General features: G+C 34.1%; 1 protein-coding gene across 1 annotated transcript; it reads left to right on the top strand.

Annotated features, from left to right (window-relative positions):
- Positions 1 to 6,196: 6,196 nt before the first annotated feature.
- Positions 6,197 to 21,725, top strand: GNRHR (gonadotropin releasing hormone receptor). Its single transcript, XM_019748045.3, has 3 exons — positions 6,197 to 6,834; positions 17,257 to 17,476; positions 18,446 to 21,725. Exons 1-3 carry the CDS (start codon positions 6,313 to 6,315, stop codon positions 18,688 to 18,690), a joined length of 987 nt encoding a protein of 328 aa, XP_019603604.3. The 5' UTR covers positions 6,197 to 6,312; the 3' UTR covers positions 18,691 to 21,725.
- The last annotated feature ends 5,010 nt before the right edge of the window (positions 21,726 to 26,735 follow it).

Genomic DNA, 26,735 nt, shown 5'->3' with positions numbered 1-26,735 from the left:
AGCAAAGAAAGTAAAGGTTTATGTAAGGAATTGACGGTAAGACCGGAGACACAGATGAACTAATGCCCTCAAACACCTGGCTCCCCGACGGCCTGTAGTGTCTAGGCTATGTAAGGGGAAAATCATTAATCATGGTTCTATGGGAGTTGGGACAGTGGGCTCTACTGATTGGTCAGGGCTAAGGCAGGGAGCAATTAAACATGGCATTAAGTCCTGATGTCAGTCATGGCATTGTTCTGTGTGGTTTCCAGGACTGCGCTCCGTGGGGCCCTTCTGCTTTCATGAGTCTGGAACTAAAATATAACTGAGGCCAAGGTGCTACATTTGTTTGACTAAAACCTTATTCTAGTTTGAGGTTTGGTTATTGCATCTTGGTCATGGCTGTTAGACCTGAAACTTTATTCTTAAGTGAGTTTGACACTGACCAAAGCCTAATGTCCTAAGGGCTTACTGATTAAAAAGAGTGTATATACAGCACATGTACAGGTAAAAGGGCCTGGTGGAAGAAATGCAAATAAGTCAGTTCTATCAGGCTAAATGAAGCTGGCTTGGATTAAAGCAAAATACACGCTAAAGAAATAAAGTTCATGTGTGGTTATAATTTTCATTAACTCTAAAGTGACTATTTATGTTTTATGGGGCCAGAAAAATTGATGAGTAGTTTTTTGTGAAGTGGAAAAGCATAAAGTTAAGAGCTACTTACCAGGATTCAAATCCTGATTCTGTCACCTAATAGCTGTGTGACCTTGGACAAGTTACCTAGTATTTCTATGCTTCAGTTTTGTCATTTGTAGACTAAGGATAATAACAGTATTTACCTCAGAATTTAGGTATAAGGATTTGAAAACTAAATATCTACAAAGCACTTAGAATATTTCCTGATACATAAGAATTCCTATATTGGTATTTGTGAAATAAAATTTTTATTTTCAAGAGTTTAACATACTTGAAGAATGGAGATAACCATTTAATTTCACATTACCTTCTCCTATTAAAGGAATTTAAGTTAGAAAAACAGGGGAAAATACTAAAATGAGAATTGTGTAAGTCTATATTGTTATCCCAGTGGAATACTCTGTATAGGTTTGTGTTACATTATTTCCTTCATTCTACTAAGAATTAGGAAATAGTCAATCTTATAAATACAGACATATCTTATGCTCTCTCTAGAAGTAGCATAGGTTATAAACAAACTTTAAAAATATTTATTTACTATTTTCCAAGAAAAAAATACTATATATTCAAATATTTGTCACATTATACTAATTATTTCTAAGCTAACTTCAGTGGCTCTCTAGGGTACTTCTGCCATATTGCTATACCTTACTCTGATATGAAATAAAATTAAAAGTTGAAAATCTATTTAATTCTACTAAAAAAAAATGTTAAACTTTAACATAATAGATTGTGTGGGGCACATAGCAGAATTTAAAATAAGCAACACTGACTATTTTTTTAAATGCTTATTAAAAGGAGCATTAAGGAATTATAAAAGTAAATGAACCTCTCTTAGAAACAAAGACTTTATAGAAAAACTTTTAAAAGAATACAAACGAAAGAATAGTGAGTATGTTATATAGAAATTAACAGGATGTGAATTAATTTCATGGGGACCCAGTCCTACTGAAACTTAATTTGAATAGAAATGGAGAATTCTAAATTGTATTTTAAAATTTTATCTATATTATAATACATTTGCATCATAAGTCCTCAATTACTGCAATTATTAGACATCTAGCATTCAAATTTCCAATTCTGAAAAAGATGGGATTAAGGTATGTTGTATTTTAAAATTGAATTACTTTATGAAATGGAAATACTAAGTGTATCAACAGAAGATTATCAGCAAAAGAATAAAATTAAAATTATACTATTTTTAATAACCAGTAGCCCACATGAAGTTTATGTGACTAAAAATATTTCAACATAATTATGAAACATGTTTGGAAATATCAAATATAATGAGCTTTGGCTAGCCTTTCTTTGGTAACCATAAGTGTATTGGTGTAGAATTAACCCCTGATCATTTGCAGAACATGAAAGCATTCATAAGATTCTCCAAAGTGGGAGACCAAAAAAAGCTTTATTAAAAGTCAGGGAGGGAGGGAGAGAAGGAGAGAGGGAGAGAGAGTTCTGTTTGGAACTAGCAAAAAGAGTTTTGCCAGGGCAGTTTGATAGAACTGCAGCAGTTTCTGTTCAGCTGGAGTTTTACATTTTTATAAGCAGGATGTAGGGGGCTTGTCAGCTTGCAGGGGGGACTGCCGTTAACAATTGTCTTCGCCTGGGAACTGTCCTGTTCCCATCTATGATGGAAGTCAGCTTGCAGGGAGTTGCTGTTGGGATTGGGAACTGTTCTGTTCCTACCTATGATGGCTGTAAGGTGCTTGTCAGCTTGTAGGTGCAGTGCTTGCCAGGGTAGTCAGAGACAAGTGGTTAATGTTTAGCTCGTTCCTGTTAGACAACAAGCTCGCTCCTGTTACCTCTGCTTGTGCCATCCTGCCAGCTCACAAGCCCGCTCCCATCAGCTCTTTATTTATTATTAAAGTTTATTGGGGTGACAATGGTTACTAAAGTTATATAGATTTCAAGTGTATAATTCTGTAATACATCATCTATATGTCTGTACTTGTCTCATCAATAAGTACAGTACCTAGGACATAATGGTCAATAAATGTCTGATTAACTGAATTATTGAATAAAAAATGATCATTCTTGTATTATTAGTTTGTATTTAGTTAAATATTCTTAATTATAATAAAAACAAAACTAAAATATTACTACTTTTAGTATTTAGTAAATATTTTGACAAATAAACATTATCATTAGCCTTCTACTTTTATCATTTATTTCATAATATTGATAATTTATGTTATATATGGAATCGTTAATCTGGTCTCCAATATCACACATAGATTTTCAACTATAATTTCCTATCATTTTCCTCTGACACCACTATATTAAAATAAAAATTGTAATAACATCTCATGGTTTGATTCTCCAAATAAGATACTCCTTCAGAAAATGAAAGTGGGGAAAAAAAAGAAAATGAAAGTGAATCTCCTATCTTAAATATTATGTATAATTTAACATGGCTTATAAAAAAATTGAATAGCTTTTAGAATTTGTTCCTTGTCTCCATAGCAATTTTGTATAAACACTTCCTCATACTTAATAGTCCACATTCCTTCCTTAAATTCTTCCAATAAATTTGAATGAAAATGCTCCCCTTTTATTCACATCATAGTTGTCACAGACACTATCATTCTTAGTTAAACAAAGTAAGTCATGTTTTGAAAAACAGAAAGAAAAAAAAATTCCTTTTCTCTGATACTGTGCTGCTCTATCTTTTCTCCCTACTAGAAACAAAGTTTTGTCCCAAATAGTTTTCATCCACATACTTCTTTGGATGACCTGCCTTCTTCTATTCTTTCGGTCTTATTGTAAAGAAGTGCTAAAAATCTATTTCTTGCTCCCCTGGGTCTCTTCCAAACCACCATCTCTCTCTCTCCTCAGAATTTGTACTTGTATCAGAAAGAGCTGACCAAGTAAGTACAAGAAGAGAATGGAGAAGATAATATAAAGAGAAGCAAAGATATCATGCTTGAGGACCAACTCAGGCAATGAAACAGAGAGAGCGGCTTATCCCTAGAGCTGCCTGGGTTCCTGTTGGCTTTCTGAGCTTTGTGTATCATGAAAGAGACCTCCATTATCTAAGAGAATTTCCCTTTCTTGCTGACAAAAGAACCTAAATAGCATGGCCCTTTATTCACTAAGGACTCTGGCATCTGCCTCAGTCTTTCTTTCCACCCCTACAAGGAAGGTAGTACAGCGTAGGAGTTAAGGAAAGGAGCTCTAGAGGCAGATTGCATGATATATAATCGCAATTCTAACAAGAGCATAGGCAAATGAACCTATATAATGCAAACGGTGTTTTGGCTTGAAAGAACCTAACCCTGTATATTCGTTAGGAGCAGTGGTTCAGTATTCACTAATTCAGTGTTCATGGCTACTTTATAGAACATAACAACCAAAAATAATGAGAGCTACGTGTATATTTATGCTATATTTGTGCTTAAAAATACATGTGATGCATTTTTCTAAAACGCATATTTCCCATGATTTCTGACTTATCTATTCCTCTTACTAATTCTTCTAAAACTGTTCATTTCAGAACCAAAATATTTCACTAGCAAATATTTTCAGAACCTTTAAAAAACTATCATATTGGTGCAAAAGTAATTGTGATTTATGCAATTATTTTTTAACCTTTTAAACCGCAATTACTTTTGCACCAACCTAATACTTAGGAAGCCAGATTCCATGTCCTGAAATAATATTTAAATTGAAGTATAGAAGGAGTGAAAGACAGTAATCCAGGGAATGTGGTGACAGCCAAAAGGGAGCTTAGGTAAGCAACTGGTCTAGCTGCTCAAGATCCAGGAAACAGCCAACAGAGAGAGAATATGAGGAGTCACAAAAGACATACCCGTACTCTTAGCAAATCTCCTATAGTACCAAATAAGATCCTTCAGGGCCTAGATGATGCCATATACACTTTTTATCACCTACAATGGCTAAGAGTATACAGGTATGACCAAAAACAACAGAGAATGTCTAAATAAAAAATTTATTACAGTAAAAGACACATTGCCATTCATCCTCCTCAAAATATTAGTCCTTGCTTTGAACATACTTATCACATCATTCTTGCCACTTTCTGAAGCAGTTCTGGAAGTCCTCTTTCGTGAGTTTCTTTAATTGCACTGCTGTGTCTGTCGTGATGTCCTGAATTGATTCAAAACGTTTTCCTTTCATGGTCATTTTGACTTTGGGGAAGAGCCAGAAATCCATGATGCCAGATCCGGTGAATAAGGTGAATGAGAACACACGGTAATGTTTTTATTTGACAGAAATTGCCTTATACCAGAAGTGATATATGACACAGTGTTGACATGATGGAGAATGAAGTAAAGACATTCACGAAAGAGGACTTCCAGAACTGCTTCAGAAAGTGGCAAGAATGATGGGAGAAGTGTGTTCGAAGCAAGGGTGAGTATTTTGAGGGGGATTAATGGCAATGTGTCTTTTACCGTAATAATTTTTTATTTAAACATTCACTTTATCTTTTGATCACACCTTATATAGCAGATATTTGGTAACTAAACTACTTATTAAATAAATCAATATAAAACAGAAAACAAAAAATTGATGAACCAACAAAAGTAGATCATCTAAGTCAAAAGAGCCACCTTTACTCTTAACATTCTTCTTTCTTTGGCTGCCACAGAAGCAAACTAGTTGACATAAGACAAATCAAGCTGGTGATTTAATAAATTCTAATGTAAGCCGTACTGGTATGGGTAAATCATCATCATCAAAAGTGAAAGCCGAAACACAGAGAAAGTTTCTAACTGGTCCCAATGTGAAATGATCAGATAACATATAAAAGAATATAAGAAAACATCATATTACATAGAAACATAAAAATGTGGTTACAGGGTTTATATAGTATTCTCTCCGATATCTAGTTGCCTTACACAATAATGGCAAGTACAATATTTAGACAATTATAAAAGCAAAGTAATAACTTTTTAAAAGTTAATCATGTTTATTCTAACTTAAGCATGAATAACCTGACTATTAAGACTGATTGATAAATTTGAATGCAGTACAATTTCTATCAGATCAAATTGATTCTAACTGTTAAGGTAATAATTGGTGTTTTGTGGAGGATGGTTTTAAATGAACGTATTTGTCTAGTGTTTGAATGCACATCAGTATGTGATTAAAAAGGAAAACAAATGTTTTTGAGAAATGTATTAATTTCTTAAAACAACAGATTTTAACTGGATCAAGTTGATTTTTAGTCTTTTCCTTCATTTTCATTTTTCTTCTGTTGGACAGAACACTAACAATTACTAGTTTTTAGAAAATATTTTCATAAAGGTGAATTATAAATTTAAATTATAAACATGTGAATGATAAATTCAAAATTAAGCTTCAAGTGTCCTTCATTCAGGAAAAATATTGTGAAAATCAGACCATCTGCTGAGGTACTAGAGTTACATTTGGCCCTCAGAAGGTGTTTGTCATGCTGTTTTAGCATTCTGTTGGATTATAAAGCCACAAAACAAGTTCACCTTGATCTTTCATTAAATATAAAGTATCTCAGGGACAAAATGGGACATAAATCTAAACCTGTGACGTTTCCATGTAAAGAAGACTGAAATAAAATGGAACTTTGAGTTCAATTACAATAAAGCATCAGAAGTGTCAGAAACACCAGTCTTGAAGCTCTAAGAGTCAGGAAGCATGGCAAATAGTGCTTCTCCTGAACAGAATCAAAATCACTGCTCAGCCGTCAACAGCAGCAGCCCGCTGATGCAGGACACGCTCCCCACCCTGACCTTATCTGGAAAGATCCGAGTAATAGTTACTTTCTTCCTTTTTCTACTCTCTACGACTTTCAATGCTTCTTTCTTGTTGAAACTTCACAAGTGGACTCAGAAGAAAGAGAAAGGGAAAAAGCTCTCGAGAATGAAGGTGCTTTTAAAACATCTGACTTTAGCAAACCTGTTGGAGACTCTGATTGTCATGCCCCTGGACGGAATGTGGAACATTACAGTCCAGTGGTATGCTGGAGAGCTCCTCTGCAAAGTCCTCAGCTATCTGAAGCTTTTCTCCATGTATGCCCCAGCCTTTATGATGGTAGTGATCAGCCTGGACCGCTCCTTGGCCATCACGAGGCCCCTAGCTGTGAAAAGCAACAGAAAGCTTGGTCAGTCCAATATTGGCTTGGCCTGGCTCCTCAGCAGCTTCTTTGCTGGACCACAGGTAAACCACTGTCATGAATGTGTTAAGTTATGAAAATCACAGATTTCCTATCTAAACTTGAATATTGTGTTATGTTATTGTATATCAAAGGCAGTATTGTATTATCTTTAAGAGTTTGGGCTCTAAAGCCAAAGAGTAGAGATTAATCCTGGCTCTGTTACCTTGGGCAAATTTCTTAACCTCTCTGTGCTTCAGTTCCCCCACTCATAAAATGGTGGTAATGTCTACTTTATACAGCTTTTGTGATGATTAAACGAATAATGTATTAAAGTGTACAGCATAATCTCTTGTACATAGTAAACACTCCTCCAAGATGTAGCTCTCCTCAAATTTGACTTCATCCCTGTCTTAGTTTTTCATCTATTTTTCCTTTTGCACTGTTTGGCATGGTAAATTGACAGAATCTTTAGGAACTGTGAAATTTCCATAGATAGAAAATATTTATAACTTGTCTTATTTGGGACTTCTTGAGTGGAAACATTAAGAATTCTGTCACTGCAGTTTAGAAAGAACTATTCTAGATTAGTTTGTTCTGAAGTTTGTAGCAGGGTGGGATTCAATACAGATGAAAAGTGGGAAATCTAGGACTTTTGGAAATTTAGATATTTCCCTGAGGTTGCCTTGAGCTTTTTGGGAGGTAAGTTAGACTGTAACAGGCCGTTAGCAAAACTGTAAGACTGCTACTTTAAGCACAAGGCCGTCTGCTACGTACAGAAGGTAGTGTCTCTCCAGATTGTTTTCAACAGAGGCTGCCTTCTTTGTTAATTAACCTGCATAATCTGCTATTTTGAACAGTCAGTTTGCTTAAATATACAAGAATAGGTTTAGCAAATACGTCATTTGAAATGAAGTTATTTAGCTAAGGCTATGTCATGAAATTTTCCATTTTGTTTCTTTAAAGTATGAGTGCCACTTACGGATTGGTTTTCTTAGAGAAGAGAAGATAAACACTGAGCCTGGTACTGATGAAATAAAGAAATAGCCCTCAAAGAAAATGCAATGCAGCTGTGGACACAAAAACTTATGTAAAACTAATATAACTATATACTAAAAAAAAAATTTAAACCTATTCCAAGTGTTAAGAGGAGGAAGAAATGAGTATGAGTTGAAATGGTGAAAGAAGGTTTTAGGGTAAATGTAGGATAAGCCAAATTTTTAAAGATGAATGATATTTGGATGGAAAAGGAAGTCAAGAATTAGGTGTATTTTTCAATAGAGGTTGAAAGGTGTCATTAATTTTCATAGACTTGTTTGGCTGAAGTGAAACACTGAGAGTTGGGGTTACCAGGAATTTTTGTTTGGTGGTTGCTCCCTTTTCTTTAACCTCACAGCATACTAATCCTTGTCATAAAGCATTGTGATTGTGTATTTGTTTGCCTGTCTTTACCATTAGATATATATGGTCCTAAATAGTGGAGACTGTTACGTTCAAATTAATTCATGCTCATAGTACCTAATAAGATACCTAGCAAAAATAGACATTTGAAATGTTTGGATACTCTGGCTTCTTTTCAGATAAAATAAATCTTTCACCTTTTATTAAAAAAAAAAAAGTTTGGATAAATGAATCAATGAATGGGGGTAAAATGGATTCATAATACAGAAGACCCTGATAGCCAGGGGAAATTCTAAAATTAATGTATGATCCAAACAACTTTTGTGTGTTTGTGCAAAGGATAAAATATTTTTTTGCAGTTATATAGAGAAATAAGTGGCATACAGCACTGGATAAATTTAAGGCATATAGCACGAGGGTTTGATTTACCCATATCGTGAAATGATTACCACAATAGATGCAACTAACATCCATTATCTCATATAGATACAACAAGAATAAAAGAAAAAAATGTTTTCTCCTTGTGATGAGAACTCTTGGGATTTACTCTCTTAACAATTTTCCTGTATATCATACAGCAATGTTAACTATAGCTATCATGTTGTACATTACTAAAATTATTTTTTAACAAAAATATTTTAAGAACATTTTTGTAGACCTAAATAGAGTGGAGAAAGACAAAGAAGCCTTTCAGATCATCTGGCAATGAGGTGATTAGGTTGGGGGCTAGGGTGGTGTCAAAGGAATTGATAGTAATCACAGGGGACATTTCAAACGAAAAACAAAGCTTGGCAACAAATTGGCTGTAAGGGATTAATAATAAAGGGAAGTAAAATAAAGCTCCAATATGTTTAGCCAAGGAGTTTTAATAGTAAAACCAATGAAACAGACAGGTAGGTTGAGAAGAGGGATGTTTGTTTCTTTGTCTGTCTGTTTAGTGTCTGAAGGGGGAGGAAAGGCAGGCTATGAAAAATGCTAAAAACATTTGCTTTAGGACATAGTATTGGCAGTGTAAGGTCTTTGTATTAGTATGGCTATTTGGAAAATAGTAATTTGGAATACTGATGTAGATGAAAGTTGAAACAGAAGAATTTGTCAATTTATTATAATAAATGAAACACAAATCCACAATTTCACTCTCTTTTGAAGGTCTCCTCAGAGACTATAAATAAAATATTGATTTATTAAGTCAATTATTTGCATCTAAGTATATCACAGAAATAATAGAAAGAAAATGTAAAATATCTATTATCATATAATAAAAAGAAAATATAAAATTAACTTTAAATTATTTGTGAATTTCAAGTAATAGCCTGACCTCAAATACATGACTCTACCTCAGATTTATGTGTATATGGGCCACAGAAAAAAATGGTACTATATTTTTTGGTAAAACAAATGACTCATCTTTACTTTCAGTAGCACTTTAAGTTTATGAAGAACTTTGTAAAGTTTTCTGAGAAACCTAACATACGTAATCTTATTTGATTTTTACATTAACTCTATGAAGTACATCGGAACCATGTTATTATCCTCATTTCACATATAAGAGAATGTACAAAGAGAACCTTTCAAAATAATGGCATCCTAATCTTTTTGGCCACAACCAAATACACACTACATAGACACTTGGTTTGTCTGTCTGTCGGTCGCTCTTTCACACACTTATAACTAAGAAAATGTTTTCATGAAATATCTACTCTGTTCATTTTTTATGTTAATTATAATTAACTGATAGGCATGACCTGCAGTTTGAAAACCATTGGTTTAATGGGATTCAGTGGCTTTCACAGTGTATTTTGGTCTGCTATCTTTTTATGAAGGCCAGTTTTTCTTTTATTATAGCTCTCTGCTATCTTTCTGAAGAAAAGAGGTTTCAAACCCTATGACTAATGTTACATATAGTTGATGGGAAGACAAGAAATAGAGAGAGCTTTTTATTTCTAGACTGTGGTACATGGTCAGTATACCTCAGGCTTCACCAGTCTCTACAGATAAGCCCATTGACAAAAGCGCATCCTATCATGGCTAATTTACAGTGAAAGGATGACTTTAATCTTCATCCTTTGGTGCATGTATTGATTTTTCCATTACTTGAGTAATTCATACGTAGGTTAAAAAAACACACACAACAAACACTAATAAGTTCATTGTCACAAGTCAGGTCTGGGAATCTGGGAATGTATGACATTTTGCTACAGCTTAGAATGACCGAATTTCAAATTGGCCACCTTGGTTTTCTACCTTCTTAATTACTAACCTCAGAAACAAAATTTTATGATGGTTTGGGGATATATTTGCAAAAGTTTCAGCACAGTGTACCATAGTAACTTTCAAACTTTTTACTAATAATGGAATTTTTTAAATAAACAAAATTCTATGTGGAGCCCCAATAAATGAAACAGATATAAGTGGAGCTGCTCTGGTTGAATAGGGATAAGGGAGACCCAATCCTCTGCTTGGTCATTCACTGGCCACAGTCATAGTCTCTCTGAAGACCTCATATCCCCCTACAACAAAGTGAGAAAGGCAGTGGGATAGTAGAAATGGCATGGGTACTGGATTTTTAAAAAGTTGGTTCCAAGTCTCAATACTATCTCTTACCAGTTATTTGATTCTGAGTAAATTGCTTAACTAAGTTTAAAGGTAATTATAAAGAATAAATTGTAAACAATAATATAAAATTGTCTAGTACAAGACTTTATACTTAAACAATTAATGTTCATTCCATCCTTTCCTCCTATCTTTATTCCTTCTGTCATCATGTCAGGAGAGAAAATAATAGGGAAATAGGAGTATAAAATAAATGGACAGTTCTTTTAACAACAGCAAAGAGAACTGCTTATATAAAGGTTGATTATTTCAAGTTTCTCAAACCATTTATTCTGACTGATAATTAAACTTGGCCAGCATACTCCCTAGGCACCAACCTATTGTACTCACTCTGAAAGCTATATGCGCTAGAGAAAATTCAAGTTTTGGAGGTGTCATGTCTAAAAGTAGGAAAAGGAATGAAGGTGGGAAGGAAGACAGGAAGGAATGAAGGAAAGGAGAGGGAGAAAAGAAGGGAAGAGAAAAAAGAAAGACAATAGAAAAAAGGCAACGAACATGACCTGAAAAACTATCTAATTTAAGACCATCTGTGGTTAGGCTGGTTAAGTGCATGTGGAGGAAAAATCATTTCCCGAATTAGGTGTGTCCATGTCTTATTAAAAATGACATGGTTTTCAATGACAGCCATCTAAGACCACAAGAATTCCACGGTAGCAGATTATTTGAAGAAAGAGTTCATCCCACTAGCTTACTTGTTTAATATGGAACATTACATATTGACAGTATCTAAATTCTATAGTTAATCCAGGCTTGCAGGCAAGATATACAGTATAAGCCGTCCTTGACTCTTTGTGTAGTGTGAAGACGTGTGGAGCTGTGCCTTGACACAGAGATTTACAGGGGTAGAATGCACTTCTGAACTCACAAGCAACTTAAATTCAATAAAAACTCATCACACGTGTACAGTATGCCAAGAACTGTACTAGGACATAGTAAAAGCATACTAGTAGCTGAAATAATAATGATGATGACAAATAATAGTTATTGAGGACATAAATGTGTGACAGGAACTGTGCTAAAGCTTTTGCATGCATTACTTCATGTAAGGCTCCCAACAACCCTATAAAATAGGTACAATTATCCTTATTTTATTCATGAAGAAACTAAGGATAAGAATGTTATATAACATGCCCAAGATTGCTGTCTAATAAGTGGAAGTGTCAGGACATCCAATTAACTCCATACCCAGAGCATTTAACTACTATCTCATACCACACTCTGCAATAATGTCTCTTTCCTTTTTTCCTGTAGGAGGCTAGAGAAGGAAAAGTCAGGAAATTTTTAAGGTAAAAATACATGCTTTAGAGATATCAGGGGAAAATATATGGCATAGATTTACAAATATGTAAATCAATGTATATAGATGTATATTTATAAGTTGTGTGCCTCGAATTTTTTATTACAATGGTTATAATTTATATAGTACTGTGTGCCAGGCTCTATTCTAAGCACTTTCCAAGTACCGGTATTAACGGTAACTCATTTAATTGCCATGACAGTTCCTAGAGGCAGATAATATGAACATCTCCATTTCATAGGTGAAACTGAAGCACATCATCTAAAGATAATTACTGTTAGAAAATATTAGGTAATGGTGTCATTAGTGTGGGGTAAGGTGAGAGTTAAAAATAACATTCTAAGAAGAAATGAACATTGGAAATTGACTGTAAAAAAGGAAAACAGATTGCTTTTGTTTATGGGAAAATAAAGCAACTAGGGGCCAGGGATGAGAGAGGAGAAAATTAAGAAATACAATCCAAGGACAGAAGAACCACGAAAGTAAAATAGATCCCATACTAATCATTAAAATGAACGTGGCCTTGGAGCATAAAATAAACTGAACCAAGCCTAAAACAAATTAGTTTATGGGCAAGTAACATTCTGAATTTCCATACCAGCTTACTATATCTCTCTTTCAGAATTTATCACAGTCTATCTTGTATTACAGGTGACAATGCTATAATCTCCCCTACCAAATATTTAGTTCCCTGATAGCAGGAAATATCTGGTTCACCTTTTAGTACATATAGGACCTAGTATAGTTTTTTGATCAAGGCGTTGCTTTAAAATAAGCATTTATTAAATAAAGATGACAATCAAAACTCAATCATAGTACTGTATTTCAAAGTCACATTATTGAAATTTTCATGTTTATGACTTAAAAACATAAAATATGAAAGTGAAAATGTGGCCCAGTGCAGAGCAGAACGTCAAACTTGGGTTATCTGGTTCCAACTACAATTGGGAAGGTGGAAAGAGAAGTAAAGATTTTAAGGAAATATAAGACTCTCAGGTTCTACGAGAAGTAATCTTTTCAAAGACTTCAACTCACATCTGTTGGGTCAAAATAAAAACTGAACTTTAAATGAGGTCAGGTTGAAAAGAAGTACGGAAAACTGAAAGGGTCACTTTGTAATGTGGAAAAAGTTGGTCTGGATCATAAAATAGAATTAGCTGAATGCACATTTGAGTTTCTTGATTTTAAGATTGATTATATGATCATTGGGCGCCCTCTAGTGAATTAATTTTAAAAATTATTTTTGCCCTTGAAGCTGAAAAAAGATCTGAAGCTGAAAATCAACATTTTAATTACAAAAGAAACAGGATTATATTTTATATTATATTTGTTTTATCAAAAATTTTCAACCATAAAAGCAAAGAAACAAAATACAGCATTCTTTTAAAAAGTATATTCTACTCCCACTCCACCTCAAAAATGAAAGAACTACTAGGCTTATTAAATTAAATTTAATTTAAATTTGCTAATTTAATCAAAAACTAAAAAAACAAATCCCGTCCTTCATTTACTTAAAATAAAAGCAATCCTGGCAACAAAAGCAAAAATAAACAAGTGAAACTACATCAAACTGAAAAGCTACTGCACAGCAAAGGAAACTATTAACAAAATAAAAAGGCAACCTACCAAATGAGAGAAAATATTTGCAAATCATATATCTGATAAAGAGTTTATATCCAAAATGTACAAAAAACTCATATGACTCAACACCAGAAAAAGAAATCCAATTAAAAAATGGGCAGAGGACCTGAATAGGCATTTCTCCAAAGAGGAAATACAGATGGCCAACAGACATACAAAAAGATGCTCAACATCACTAGTCATCAGAGAAATGCAAATAAAAGCCACAATGAGATACCACCTCACTCCTGCCAGAACGGAAATCACAAATAAATCAATAAACAAGTATTGGTAAGGATGTGGAGAAGAGGGAACCCTTGTGCACTGTTGGTGGGATTGCAAATTGGTGCAGCCACTATGGAAAACAGTATGAAGATCCCTCAAAAAATTAAAAATAGAACTACCTTATGACCCAGCAATTCTACTCCTGAGTGTTTATCCAAAGAAATCCAAAACACTAATTTGAAAAAAGTATATGCACCCCTATGTTTATTGCAGCACTACTCACAATAGCCAAGATATGGAAACAGCCAAAATGCCCATCAAAAGATGACTGGAAGAGAAATTGTGGTACATTTATACAATGGAGTATTAGTTGGCCATAAAAAAAGAATGAAATATTACCATTTGCAACAACATGGATGGACCTAGAGGTCATTATGCTAAGTGAGTCAGACAGAGAAAGATAAATACTGCATGATATCACTAATATGTACAATATTAAAAAAAAAAAAAAAAGCTCATACAGAGAACAGATTGGTGGTTGCCAGAAACAGTGGGGGTGGGTAGAGAATGAGGGATCAAACCATATAAACTTCCATTTATAAATGTCATAGGGATGTAATGCACAGCATGATGACTGTTAAAAGTTGCTAACAAAGTTGCTGAAAGTTCTCACAAGAAAATTTGTAACTATGGTGGCAGACAGATGTTAATTACACATAATGTGATCATTTCACAATATATACAAATATCGAATCATTGTTGTACATCTGAAACTAATATACTGTTATATGTCAATTATACCTCAATTTTTAAAAAGAAAGAAAAGAATACAGATAAAAAAAAGAAATCCTGGAATATTTTTGTTTGAATTTACTTGTTATCAGTTTTAAAGTGCTTGGGCAGTCTTATCTTTTTATTTTAATGTTTCATAGTAAAATGAAGTTTCTCATTGGAAAAAATTGGAAATAGCCAGGTAAGGAGTGTGCTTGATGAATCGGGGCAGAACGAACAAAGCTCCACTCGAACTTGTTTTTGAAAACTACTTGCAACCTTTCCTTAATAGTTGATTCAATTTGGGCTGTTTAAAAAACATAATTTCATACTTAAGAGAAAGGTTACAAAAATTGTACAAAGATTTCTGGAATATGCTTCCCTCAGATTTCCCAAATATTATCATTTTACTATATTTGTTATTTGCTTTATTCGCTCATATACATTTTTTTCTGAATTGTTTAAAAGTTCGGACATGATGTCCCTTTCAATACTTTATATATAACCACAGTACAAGGTTCAAAATCAGAAAATTAGCACTGATTATTATTATTATTTAATCTATATACTTTATTCATATCTCACCAGTTGTCCCAGTAATGTCCCCTTCAACGAGAAAATCCAAGATTAAGAGGTGGTCTCAGTAGCCATGTCTCTCTAGTCTCCCTTAAATTGCAACCTTCACTCAGTTTTTTTTTGCATTTCATAACTGGCATTTTAAGAGTGCAGGCATATCATTTTGTTGAATGCCCCTCAATTTGAGTTTGTCTGATGTTTTTTCATGGTTACATTCAGGTTATGCACCTTTAGCAGAAATGCAAAAGAAGTGATGCTAAGTTCTTCTCAATGCATTATACATACTATAGAGAAGCAAAGGCTGTCGATTGGTCTCATTACTGGCAATATTAACTTTAATTATTTGATCATTTCTCTACTATAAAGTTATTATTTTACTCTTTATAATGACTAAGTACACTGCAGGTAGATATTTTTAGATAATGTAAATAATCTGTTCTCTAAAAACTTTCACCAATATTTTTACAATCCATTGATGAGTCTTTCCTCAATCTCTTACTGTTATAGTGATTACCACTACTTCCATTATTCCCTTTACATTTATTAGTTGGCATTCTACAGTAACAAAGAGCTTTCCCCCTCCCCATTTGGTTGTTGTTTTATAATTTATATCAATAGGGACTCATGTATCTTACTTTATTCAATAGTTTATCATTTATCAGTCTTTTTCTTCATTGTCATGCTTAAACTGTCTCGGGTTGGCCAATGAGAGCTATTACAAGCTGGCTCCTGAGCTCTTTTGGTGTGCTCCATCATTCTCTGAGCACTTCCTGACTTTCTGGCACAACAGCTGTTCTAAGTGCATACTGTTATTTGCCTGCCCCAGCCTTGGGGGTGGGGGCGGTATGGTGCTTCTCCAGTGAGCTCTGCTTCCTTTGGTAGAGAATGGCAGTTAGAAAACAACATCTGGGCACTAAAGTGCCATTGTTCCTAGGGTGTCTCAACAGACAGAGCTGGAAAATAAATATATGTACATACGCACATGCACACAAATATAGATAGATATAGATTAGATGTTAGATAGATAGATTTTCCTTACTCTTTTTTTAAGAGACATATAGCATTCCATTGTGTGGTCTACCATAGTTTATTCAGTTACTGTTCTATGAATTGGTAGAATGTTCTCAATGTTTTTCAATTACACACAATGCATCAATGAATAACCTTGTGCATATGTATTTTTATGTAATGGAGGTAAGGTTGTATCCTCAGGGTAAATTCCTGGATGAAGGATTACTGGGTCAAAGAAAAATGCATATGTAATTACATTAGTTATTGCCAAACACCACTCCATAACGGGCGCACCAATTTGCATTCCTGCTAGCAATATATGAGAGTTTCTGTTTCCCCACAGCCTAACCATGAGAGTGTGTTGATAGATTTTTTTTTAATTTTTGCCAGTCATAATAGTGAAAATGGCATTTCAATGTAGACTTAATTGGCATTTCTCTTATCATGAATGAGGTTGAACATCTTTTCATATGCTTACAGGCCACTGTTATATCTTTTTTGTGAACTGTCTGTTCATGTTTTTTTGACCACTTTACTGGGGTTTTCTGTCTTAAAAATAAAATTTAAATGCGTATTTTGGGGGCACATTCAAAATGCCAGACACAATTTTAGGGGCTGCAGATAGAATGGTGAACGAAATCATTTGCAATATGTTTATTCAGCATAATTATATCTGAAATTAAAATACAAACAAGGTTTAAATTCTTGGTTGAGGACTGCTATGCAAGGTTGAAATAATTTCCAAAAAATCAAAATCCTATAGATCCATTCACATTACCCAAATATATTTTAAGTAAAGATCTACTTATAACTTCTCATAGAAATGCCAAAAGAATGATGTCAAGAAACTTAGCAATTGCTTTGGGCAACAATATGTTAGAAGGCTAGCAGAATCACAAAAAAGAAAACTTTCAAGAAAACATGGAAAAGAGTAACACGATTTTTTAATTTTTTTTTTTTTTTTCTTCTACAGTTATATATCTTCAGAATGATTCATTTAGCAGATGGGTCTGGACAGACAGGAGGTTTCTCTCAATGTGTAACACACTGCAGTTTTCCACAATGGTGGCATCAAGCTTTTTATAACTTTTTCACCTTCACCTGCCTCTTCATTATCCCTCTTCTCATCATGTTAATCTGCAATGCAAAAATCATCTTCACCCTGACCCACGTCCTTCATCAGGATCCTAACAGTATGTATTCCTTAGATTTGATGTCAATTGTGAGTAAACAGTTTTCAAACAACAATACTCAAAGCAATGTGGCGCTTACTATGTGCCAGATACTGTTCTAAGCAGTTTGTATATATTAACTCATTTAACATTAACAGTCACCCCAGGAAGGGATACTTTTATTATCTCTAATTTACAAATGAGGTAATTTTATATTTCCTGATGTTCTAAATTTGCATCATGGATTTAAAGATGAAAGGACAGTTACCCCACTTACCCAATATAAGCAATGGCAAATTGTTCCCATTGGGCCATCACAACACTATAATCAAACACCTGATTTCTAGAATCCAGCAAAGTACAACTTGTTAAATGGTAGCCAATATACTTGTTAAAGTTAAGCTGTTCTGTTTCACATCAAATACCTTATATCCATATAACATAACTATGCACATTTGTATGTATGTGTGTGTGTGTGTGTGTGTGTGTGTTGGATGTGTGAAATATTGTGCAATATGTAATTGACTATTCCATCTGAAACTTCACCAATGTAGTTGTGCCTTTTTTTGCTTCAGTAACCTGATGTATTCTCAAAAACTAAAATTTATGACTTTATAAAGTAAACAGGGTTACGTTGGCAGGATAACAAAGATGCAGAGAATTCGACTCAGCCCAACATCAGTCCACTCTCTTAAACTTATATTTAAAGAATTTGAGTATTCCCACATTTCAAATCCGGATTAGTTTGGTGGAAACTTAATTTTAAGAGCACTATCATGTTCAATATTTTCTATTTATTATATGACATATTGGAAAACTTAAAATATAAATGTGCTTTTCCAACAAATTATCATTATTAAAAACATTGGAAATTTGCTTCCATTATACTCATTAGGTTGAATTAGTATAGTGATTCTCTATTCCTTTCTGTCCGTTTTGGTTTTGTAATAAAATTGGTTTTTAACACTTACTCTTTTCTCTTTCTAACAGAAGTACAGCTGAATCAGTCTAAGAATAATATACCAAGAGCTCGGCTGAGGACCCTAAAGATGACAGTTGCATTTGCCACTTCATTTACTGTCTGCTGGACTCCCTACTATGTCCTAGGAATTTGGTATTGGTTTGATCCTGAAATGTTAAACAGGGTGTCAGATCCAGTAAATCACTTCTTCTTTCTCTTTGCTTTTTTAAATCCATGCTTTGATCCACTAATATATGGATATTTCTCTCTGTAATTGTTAGGCTATATAAAAAGTCTTGTAAAAAGAACAGGGTAATGAATTGCCCTATTTGGGAATAAACACAAAGTTTGCAGGATATTTACTTATAAACAAAGCAGAGGGTAAGGTTATGTTAGCATCCTTACTCTTTTAAAAATCACATTGTCAGAGAATAAATTACAAAGAAAACTTCAGGAAAAATAATGAAATACTTCCCTTTAATCATAAGCTCTGAATTAATTGGTGCCTTTTCTGAGCTCCTTATATGGGTTTCTTATCACTTTCCTCTTGTGTAACAATATGTCAGTATTTAAAATAGCCATGGCCAAAGGCAAAATATGCCAAAAAGCAAGGTTAGGATACACTCACAGTGTTAATCTCAGCAATCCCTGAAGAGTTTTTCTCCAAAATGGCTTAGCAGCAATTATAATCTTATGCTATAATAATACATAGAGCATAGAGATAGTATTTCCCTTGCCCATAGATCTATGTTCCCTCCTCTGGCAAAAATAAAAAATAAAAATAAAAATAAATGCAACAAATCCATATTTTTCTGTGGTCCAAAAGCATTCTGATGTTTGGAGTATTCCGCAACCACCCTACATCTGCTCCATCAACCCGACAAGACTTATAAGTAGTTCTTCATCCCATTCCTTATAGGTATAGATTGTGAAGTGCCTCTGTATATAAAGGGGAGCTTTAGCGTGGTTCAGATATGGACAGGGGTTAGAATATTCCTCTAGGCTGTACAATCTATGGAGTTTGTGGTAATTCAGTGTAATAATAATAAAATTGTTTTAAAATACAATCAAGGAAAAACCTATACTTATTATGTTTTATACAAAACATACCCTCTATTTTAACGAGGGATTTTTTTTCTATCTCCTGATCTAAATTCACAAACCACAAATCACGAAAAAGTAAACAGAAAATGAACCAAACGCAAAAGCTAAAAGATACTTGATATGTAAAAGGAATTCTGAAAAACACAGCTTGCATACATACATGTCAAAGACGACGGCAGAAGAAAAACTCTCTGTATATGTGTAACTAACACCTACTGATAATCACATTAAGTGCTATGATTTCCAAAATATGTCGCACAATACCACTTTTAATTCAGTCCTGTTTCTACCCATTCCATGAAAAAGGGGAGAGGATGAAAATAATGGTACTCTAATATCCATTAAATGAGAAAATCATATAAGGTATTTAAAAGAAATTCAACAATTTTTTAAAAATAGGTAAAATACTATTATATTCATCTGAGATATGTAGTGCCACTTAAAAGATGAAATGTAATTTCCAAATATTCCAGGGCATGTGGAATTGTGGAATATAATTGCTAATTAGAGTAACGGTAGGTCTTTCCTTATTTTTCTCTTCTCATTTCAGTTTTTCAGTGTTGTACTATGTGGTGTTTTTTCCCACATCCTACTAATCTTTCAATTCTGTCTCCATTGGTCCTGTTTCTATCATCATTTAGCTCCTTCCTTCTACTCTTTCATGCATATCTTGTTTTTTACTGAACTCATACCTATAGTTAACCAATCAATGCCCCAACTTTACAGTTGAATTGGACAAGGCTCATAATTTATAATGTACAAAAATGCTCAAAGTTAACTTAAAGGCATGTATATTTTATATTTCTGATAGATGAAACAGGAGTATAGATAAGTCATAACAAAACCAATCTTCTCCAAGTTTCTTTATCATATCCGTATTCCTAAACTGATAACAATCCTTATTTCTGGATTTAAAGGCAAAAATAACACACAAGATACAGTCTAAGGGCTATACTAAAATATGTGTTCAATGAACATATATCAGTTTGGCTTTTATATGTTCAATAAACTGTTCTAGTTAGATATGTTCTCCGGCATTTTTGATACATTAAGTAAAGGGCTATTCAAACTTGATACAGGGGTCTTTTATCTATGATCCATGCACAAAACTATATTTCAGTGCAACATTTTTTCTTCCATTCATATTTGTATTATTTTACACATTTAAAAACATTATTCTGAAGGGAGTTTATAGGCCAAACCGGACTGCCAAAGGATCCCCGTATCACAAGCAAAGGTTAAGAATCCCAATTCTTGTATATTTATAAGGAAATTCATTACAATAAAAATGTATAAGAATGTATTTATTTGTTTATATACATGCATAATAATGTTAATATTGAAACTACTGTTTCCATTTAATTATCTACAATTTTCAAACTTAGAAACTCTCTTAAGGCTCAATATGTAATGAAAAATTTTGCAAACATAAGTACATAATATGAATATTGTGGTCCATAAATTATAATATGCATATGGATATAATTAAACTAAAATTCATAGCCCAAGTGGTAAATGTGGCTTTTAAATTAAAAATATACACCACTCGACAGAGAGTATTTAATATTTGATATTCCAGTCATTTACTCTATTTCTGATCATAATAAAAGATGAGGATTCCTTGTAAAAAAGGATATATTCTGCAGAGTGAATCCAATATATAATAAAATTAAGATTTCTATCATTTAACATATAAAACTCGTTTAAAATTCTATTTACTCTTGCTACTCAATTTAGGAAAGAAATTTCTTGAACTAATGACAATGAATTGAAGAAAGATTGCACTAATTCAATTTTGGCCTAAGAAACAGATATAATAGCTGGAAAAAAAATACTGTGGGGGAGGGAAGTACCACAAACACTATCTTTTAGGCAGCATAAATCAGTGTAAGTAAGTTAGGAATTTCCTTAAATTGACCTGGTCTCAGAATTTATTTGGTCATCACAAAGAGATATTTGTGGGCAATTAAAATGTATTTAGAAGTTCATCTATCATATATTTAGCCTAGTTTCCAATGTTGAACCAATTAATTGAGCTTGTCTAATTACTATAAATTATGTCTATAGAAAACTAAATAAGGTTCAGTTTAATCACTATTTCAGATCAATTAATTTAAATGTTCAATTTAATTATTATAGTTATTAACTTTTAAAAATCAAGTTTAAAACAATTAGTCTAATTTTAAAAGTTATAGAATATATAAAGTGCATGCATAGGAACAACAGAATATATGTAAAATGTGTTAATATAGTTATCTTTCAGTGATAATTTTTAAAATTTTCTTTCTTGTGAATTCCTGTAATTCCAAATTTCCAAAATTAACATTTCTTTTGTAATAAGGAAAAAATATAATAAATGTTATATGTGTTGGTGTTTGTATGACTTATTTTATGCATCATTGTTTCTATTAGAATGGTTTCTGCTGTAAAAGAAATATCAGACTAGAAGTGGCATTTTTTCATTTCATGTTACAGGAAGTATAGAAGTAAGCACGTAGAGTTTGTTAATACAGAACTTTGAGTTATTTTCTCTGCTTCTGCTAGGTTTTATTTTAGTGATTAGAAATTAGCTGTCACCGATTGGGAGTCTCAAAGGCAGAAAGAAAGGGTGGCTTCCCCTTGTGCACCTCTCTTTCCCATAATTTCAGCATTTCCTCTTCAATTGGCTAGAACACTTGACCATCCCTGAACACATGACCACCCTTAAACTAATAACTAGCAAAGGAGAAGGGGGTTACCTCAAATACTGTAAAGGTATGATTTATCTTGTGGAGGCAGTGTACAATTTCTCTAAACATTTAGCCACCTGATATAATAGTGGTACCTTGGTTTTTTAATGTAATCCATTCCGGAAGACGGTTCGAGTTCTGAAACATTCAAAAACCGAGGCGTGCTTTCCCCATAGAAAGTAATGCAAAATGGATTAATCCATTCCATACCTTTAAAATCAACCCCTACAACTGCAAATTTATCATGAATTTTACTATCTAATGATACTACAGATCCATAAAATTTACGGCGTTCGTAAACCAAAATGTTCATCAATGGAGACATTCAAAAACAGGTACTACTGCAACTGAAAAAAACTGTCGTTTTTTTCTCACTGTGTGTGTGTGTGTGTGTGAGAGAGAGAGAGAAAGAGAGAGAGAGAGAGAGAGAGAGAGAGAGCGCGCGCAGTACTTGCCACAATCATCAATTCTCAAAATAAATTGAGACTATGTATAGCACAAAGTTTAAGTTGTACATAATTTAAATACAAAGCATAAAGACTAAATATACTTCTTGGAACATAGTAATTGCACAGTAAATATAGCCCTAAAGGGAAAGAACAGATTTTATTGTTTTCCACAATCTAAATTCAAACATTTTAATCTCTAGTAGTTGGAATGTTCATTCGATGCATAGAGGGCAGCTCAATTACTGACTTTTTTTGGAAACCCTTGGTCCTTGTTTTTGGTTTGTTTGTCTGTTTTTATAATTATTCCACTGGGTAAGAAATTTGCATAACTTTTTAACATTCTGGCTATCACTTTAGATACAGAGAATAATTGTCCAGTAAACTAATAATTAAATATGTGGCAACCTGAAGCAGATTTCCCATGAAGCTAAGGAAACTTAACTTCAAAGCTTCTCCACTTACTCTGCCCCCTACTGAGGCCCTGGAAAAATAGTCTTTATATGGTCATGTTTTTATAAAATTCACAAAAGTAAAATATTACAATTAGTTAAGACTATCTCTTTCTACTTTTACTTCCTCTCTGTCATACTTCTCCTCTCAGATGAAGTGGTGTTGGAATGGCCATAAATATCTTTGTGATCCAGGCAAGGGACTATTGAATTAGGAATATATATTTATATTGAATCCAGTGGGATACTATGTGGTTCTTGGTCACTTTCATGAATAGTTAAGTCACTGCTAATCCTCACAGTAAGGTTCTAGACAAAGATCTAGATAAAATATTGCTATACCCCGCCCCCCCCCCCGCCCTATATTGGCTTAGACAGGAAAGTATAGGGCCTCGGTCATATCATGATATGGTTGTGTCTAGACAGATGGTGTCAGAACTATGTGGGCAGTGGCGGGAAAGTAAGGTATACAATGTTCAGAACCTAGTCTATGGAAACTTCCAATCTTTAGCATATACACCCTAAAATGATTCCCAACAAGTCACACTCTTGTATAATTCTCTTTCTGAGTGCAGTTTGTTCAAGCCAACACCCAAGATTCATCCTCAATATGCCTCCCCAATGTCGTACATCCAATCCATCAACAAATCCAGTTGATTTAATCTGAAAAATATTTTCCAAATTTGTCCTTTCTCTACCTCCATTGTCATTCACCTAGTATAATCCATCATCACCTCTTTCAACCTGATTAGAGCCACAAACATCTTAGTAAATGTTTTTTGCTCTCCTGTTCTCCATCAAGCAACCAGAATGCTCTTTTTAAAATATAATTAAAATGTCACTCCCTTGCTGAATCCGTAATGACTCTCTACCACACTTAAAACAAAATCTAAATTTCTTACTTAGGTGTTATAGAGGTACTTTGAATAATCAATCCTGGCTTCAGGCTGAGGCTTTGAGACATTGCAAATGTAATGTTTTTTTCTTCTGGGAAAGGAAATGGAATTAATATAGTATCATAATAACAAACCTACACTGCAGTTTAGAGAATAGATGTGTGTGTGTGTGTGTGTGTGTGTGTGTGTGTGTAATATACATTTTTATTTTGAGTATTTATAATTTTGTATATATATTTACATACATGTACTAAGAGAAGTAAAATATGTAAAGCCCTGTAAAATTCTGTATGATATCTCTCTGTATGCATAAATAATAAAAGTTTGCTGTCTTAATGTTTCTATTAGGTAATGGAGGAAAGTATTACCTTTATCAGTTAGGATGCTTTAAACTACAAGAATGGGAAACAGAATAAAAAATGGAAGAACCTTCTTCAGTAATCTACCAATAAGACTATCTCTCAGTTTTATTATCCAGAATTGCCTAACATACCAGTGCCTAAACCAGTACACTGCAAGGAGACTGGGATTATGACTATTTCAGACCACTGATAATTCAGTATCTAGGGTTAGGGATAAATCCAGCTTCCCATGAAGCTCATGGCAGCGCTATATCTGAACAAAATTGTGATGCTATTAGCAAGAAAAAAGGGAGATCTACTCATAAGAAAAAAGGGGGGTACAATGTCTATCAAATTGCTTTCCAGCAACTTGAAATACTAAAGAGAGGTTGTGATTAGATGTCATCAATAACCATTTTTCCTTTCTAGTGGAAGTATTAAAAGTGATGGGGTATTTCCCTCTTTGAAACAATCACCACATCTATCCATGAAACATGGTAGCGGGCAAATGTATCATGAATTCCCTAAGACTTGGAAAGAGAACTGACTCTGGGTGGTAAGCACACAATGTGATATATAGATGATGTATTATAGAATTGTACACTTTAAACCTATGTAATTTTACTAACCATTGTCACCCCAATACATTTAATTTTTTTAAAAAATAAACAAAAATCACTAGCAGAGGGCTGAAGAGTCATGTAAGCAATTTGATATTATTATTATTATTTAATATTATCTTTAGTTGATAATAATCTACAGACAAACTTTTGAGTTGCAGTCTAAAATTGTTATTTCACTGATTATTATAATAAAAACAGATACCCTATTTCTACCTTATTGGAGATGATGACCTGGACTCAGTGTCTAGTCCCACACCTTTGCTTCCCATCCCTACCATCTTGCGTTAAAGCCTCACGAACCGCACTGGTGATGCTACTGTACAGATTAAAAATACCTGCTAGTAGCTCACTGCCTGGAATATAAAATCCAGCCTCCCACCCAAAGCCAAATGATGAGAGCATTGTGAGAGATGACTCCTTCAACACCTTCTTTAGTGAGACTGGTATTGTCAAATATGTCCCCACAAGAATGTTTGTAGAGCTAGAACCAATTGTAAGTGATGAAGTTCGCCCTAGGATGCCATCACTGGCAAAAAAAAAGGTGTTAAAAATACCTGTGCCTCTAGGCACTACACCATTGAAAAGGAAATCACTCACCTAGTGTTAAACAGGATTCAGAAACTAGCTGACCGAAGTACAGGTCTTCAGGCTGTTGGTTGGTTGTAAAACCAGTTTCTATTTTGCCTTTCCGCTGAGAGTTGTTATAGGAAGTGAGTTCTCCATTTATCCAGCTTCTTAGTTTTTCTTAGGTGTAGCTAAGGTCTTCAATTCCATCTTCTCTGCAGCACTCCAACTGTGCTGTTATATTAGATAATGGGGCCATCTGTAATATTTGTGTAGAAACCGTGATATCAAACAACCAGTACACAATAATCTTAACCATATTATCAACCAGAGTGTATGCGGAGTCAGATTTTATGGTACCTTGAATATCTATATGACAGTATTCCATACCAACTCTTATGCAGGGACTCTAGTCCCGCTCCCCGCACAAGAATACAGGATATGGTGAAGCCAAAAAGGAACAACAACGGAGCCATATACTGGTTCATGCCACTATATTCTCACTGGCGGCTGGGTTGGAGATACAGGAAGCGGGATCCACATGATCCACCATCCACCATCCATTTCTCTGCCAAACAACCCCCGTTGCTAGCTGCAATCCGCCATCCACTTGCTAGCCCCACTGCCAGCATAGCCACGGCAGTTATATTAGTGGCTAATGGCTAACCGGTAACAGCTGATGGCCACCCAGCCACAGCGGATGGCCATCTGATTACAGATTATGGCCATCTAATAACTGAGCCAGCACCTTTCCACGTGAGGCCGAGAGCCTAGAAACTACTCGCTGGGACTCTGTCCCCACTCCAACTTTTCTCTATAGCCATATCTACTTCACTCTGAACACATATCCCAGTTACCTTTGCTGGGGAAACTAACCACGGACATTGTAGTTCACATTCTGTGCTTTAACAGATATGCCAGGTGATTCTGGTGAGTGCTAAAGTTTGATGCTCCCTGGGCTAGAAGATCTGGCTGTCAAACCAAACAAAGATGAGGAAACAAGCCAAAGATGAGAAGGTAGATGATCTGAACATTGTTTCAGGCAAGAAGATCTAAAATGCAACAGCATAGTTTAGATAGCAACTGAGTTTGATGGTGAACAGTGACTGTGGCAGAACTGGGATCTCTGGAATAGGGCTCCGAATGTGCTCTTTCATAAAGGGA

The sequence above is a fragment of the Rhinolophus sinicus genome, chromosome 1 (assembly GCF_057876585.1).
Source record: "Rhinolophus sinicus isolate RSI-liver-muscle chromosome 1, RSI-T2T, whole genome shotgun sequence".
NCBI lineage: Eukaryota > Metazoa > Chordata > Mammalia > Chiroptera > Rhinolophidae > Rhinolophus > Rhinolophus sinicus.
The sequence above is the reverse complement of the archived record's forward strand: the minus strand, read 5'-3'. Positions and strand labels throughout refer to the sequence as shown.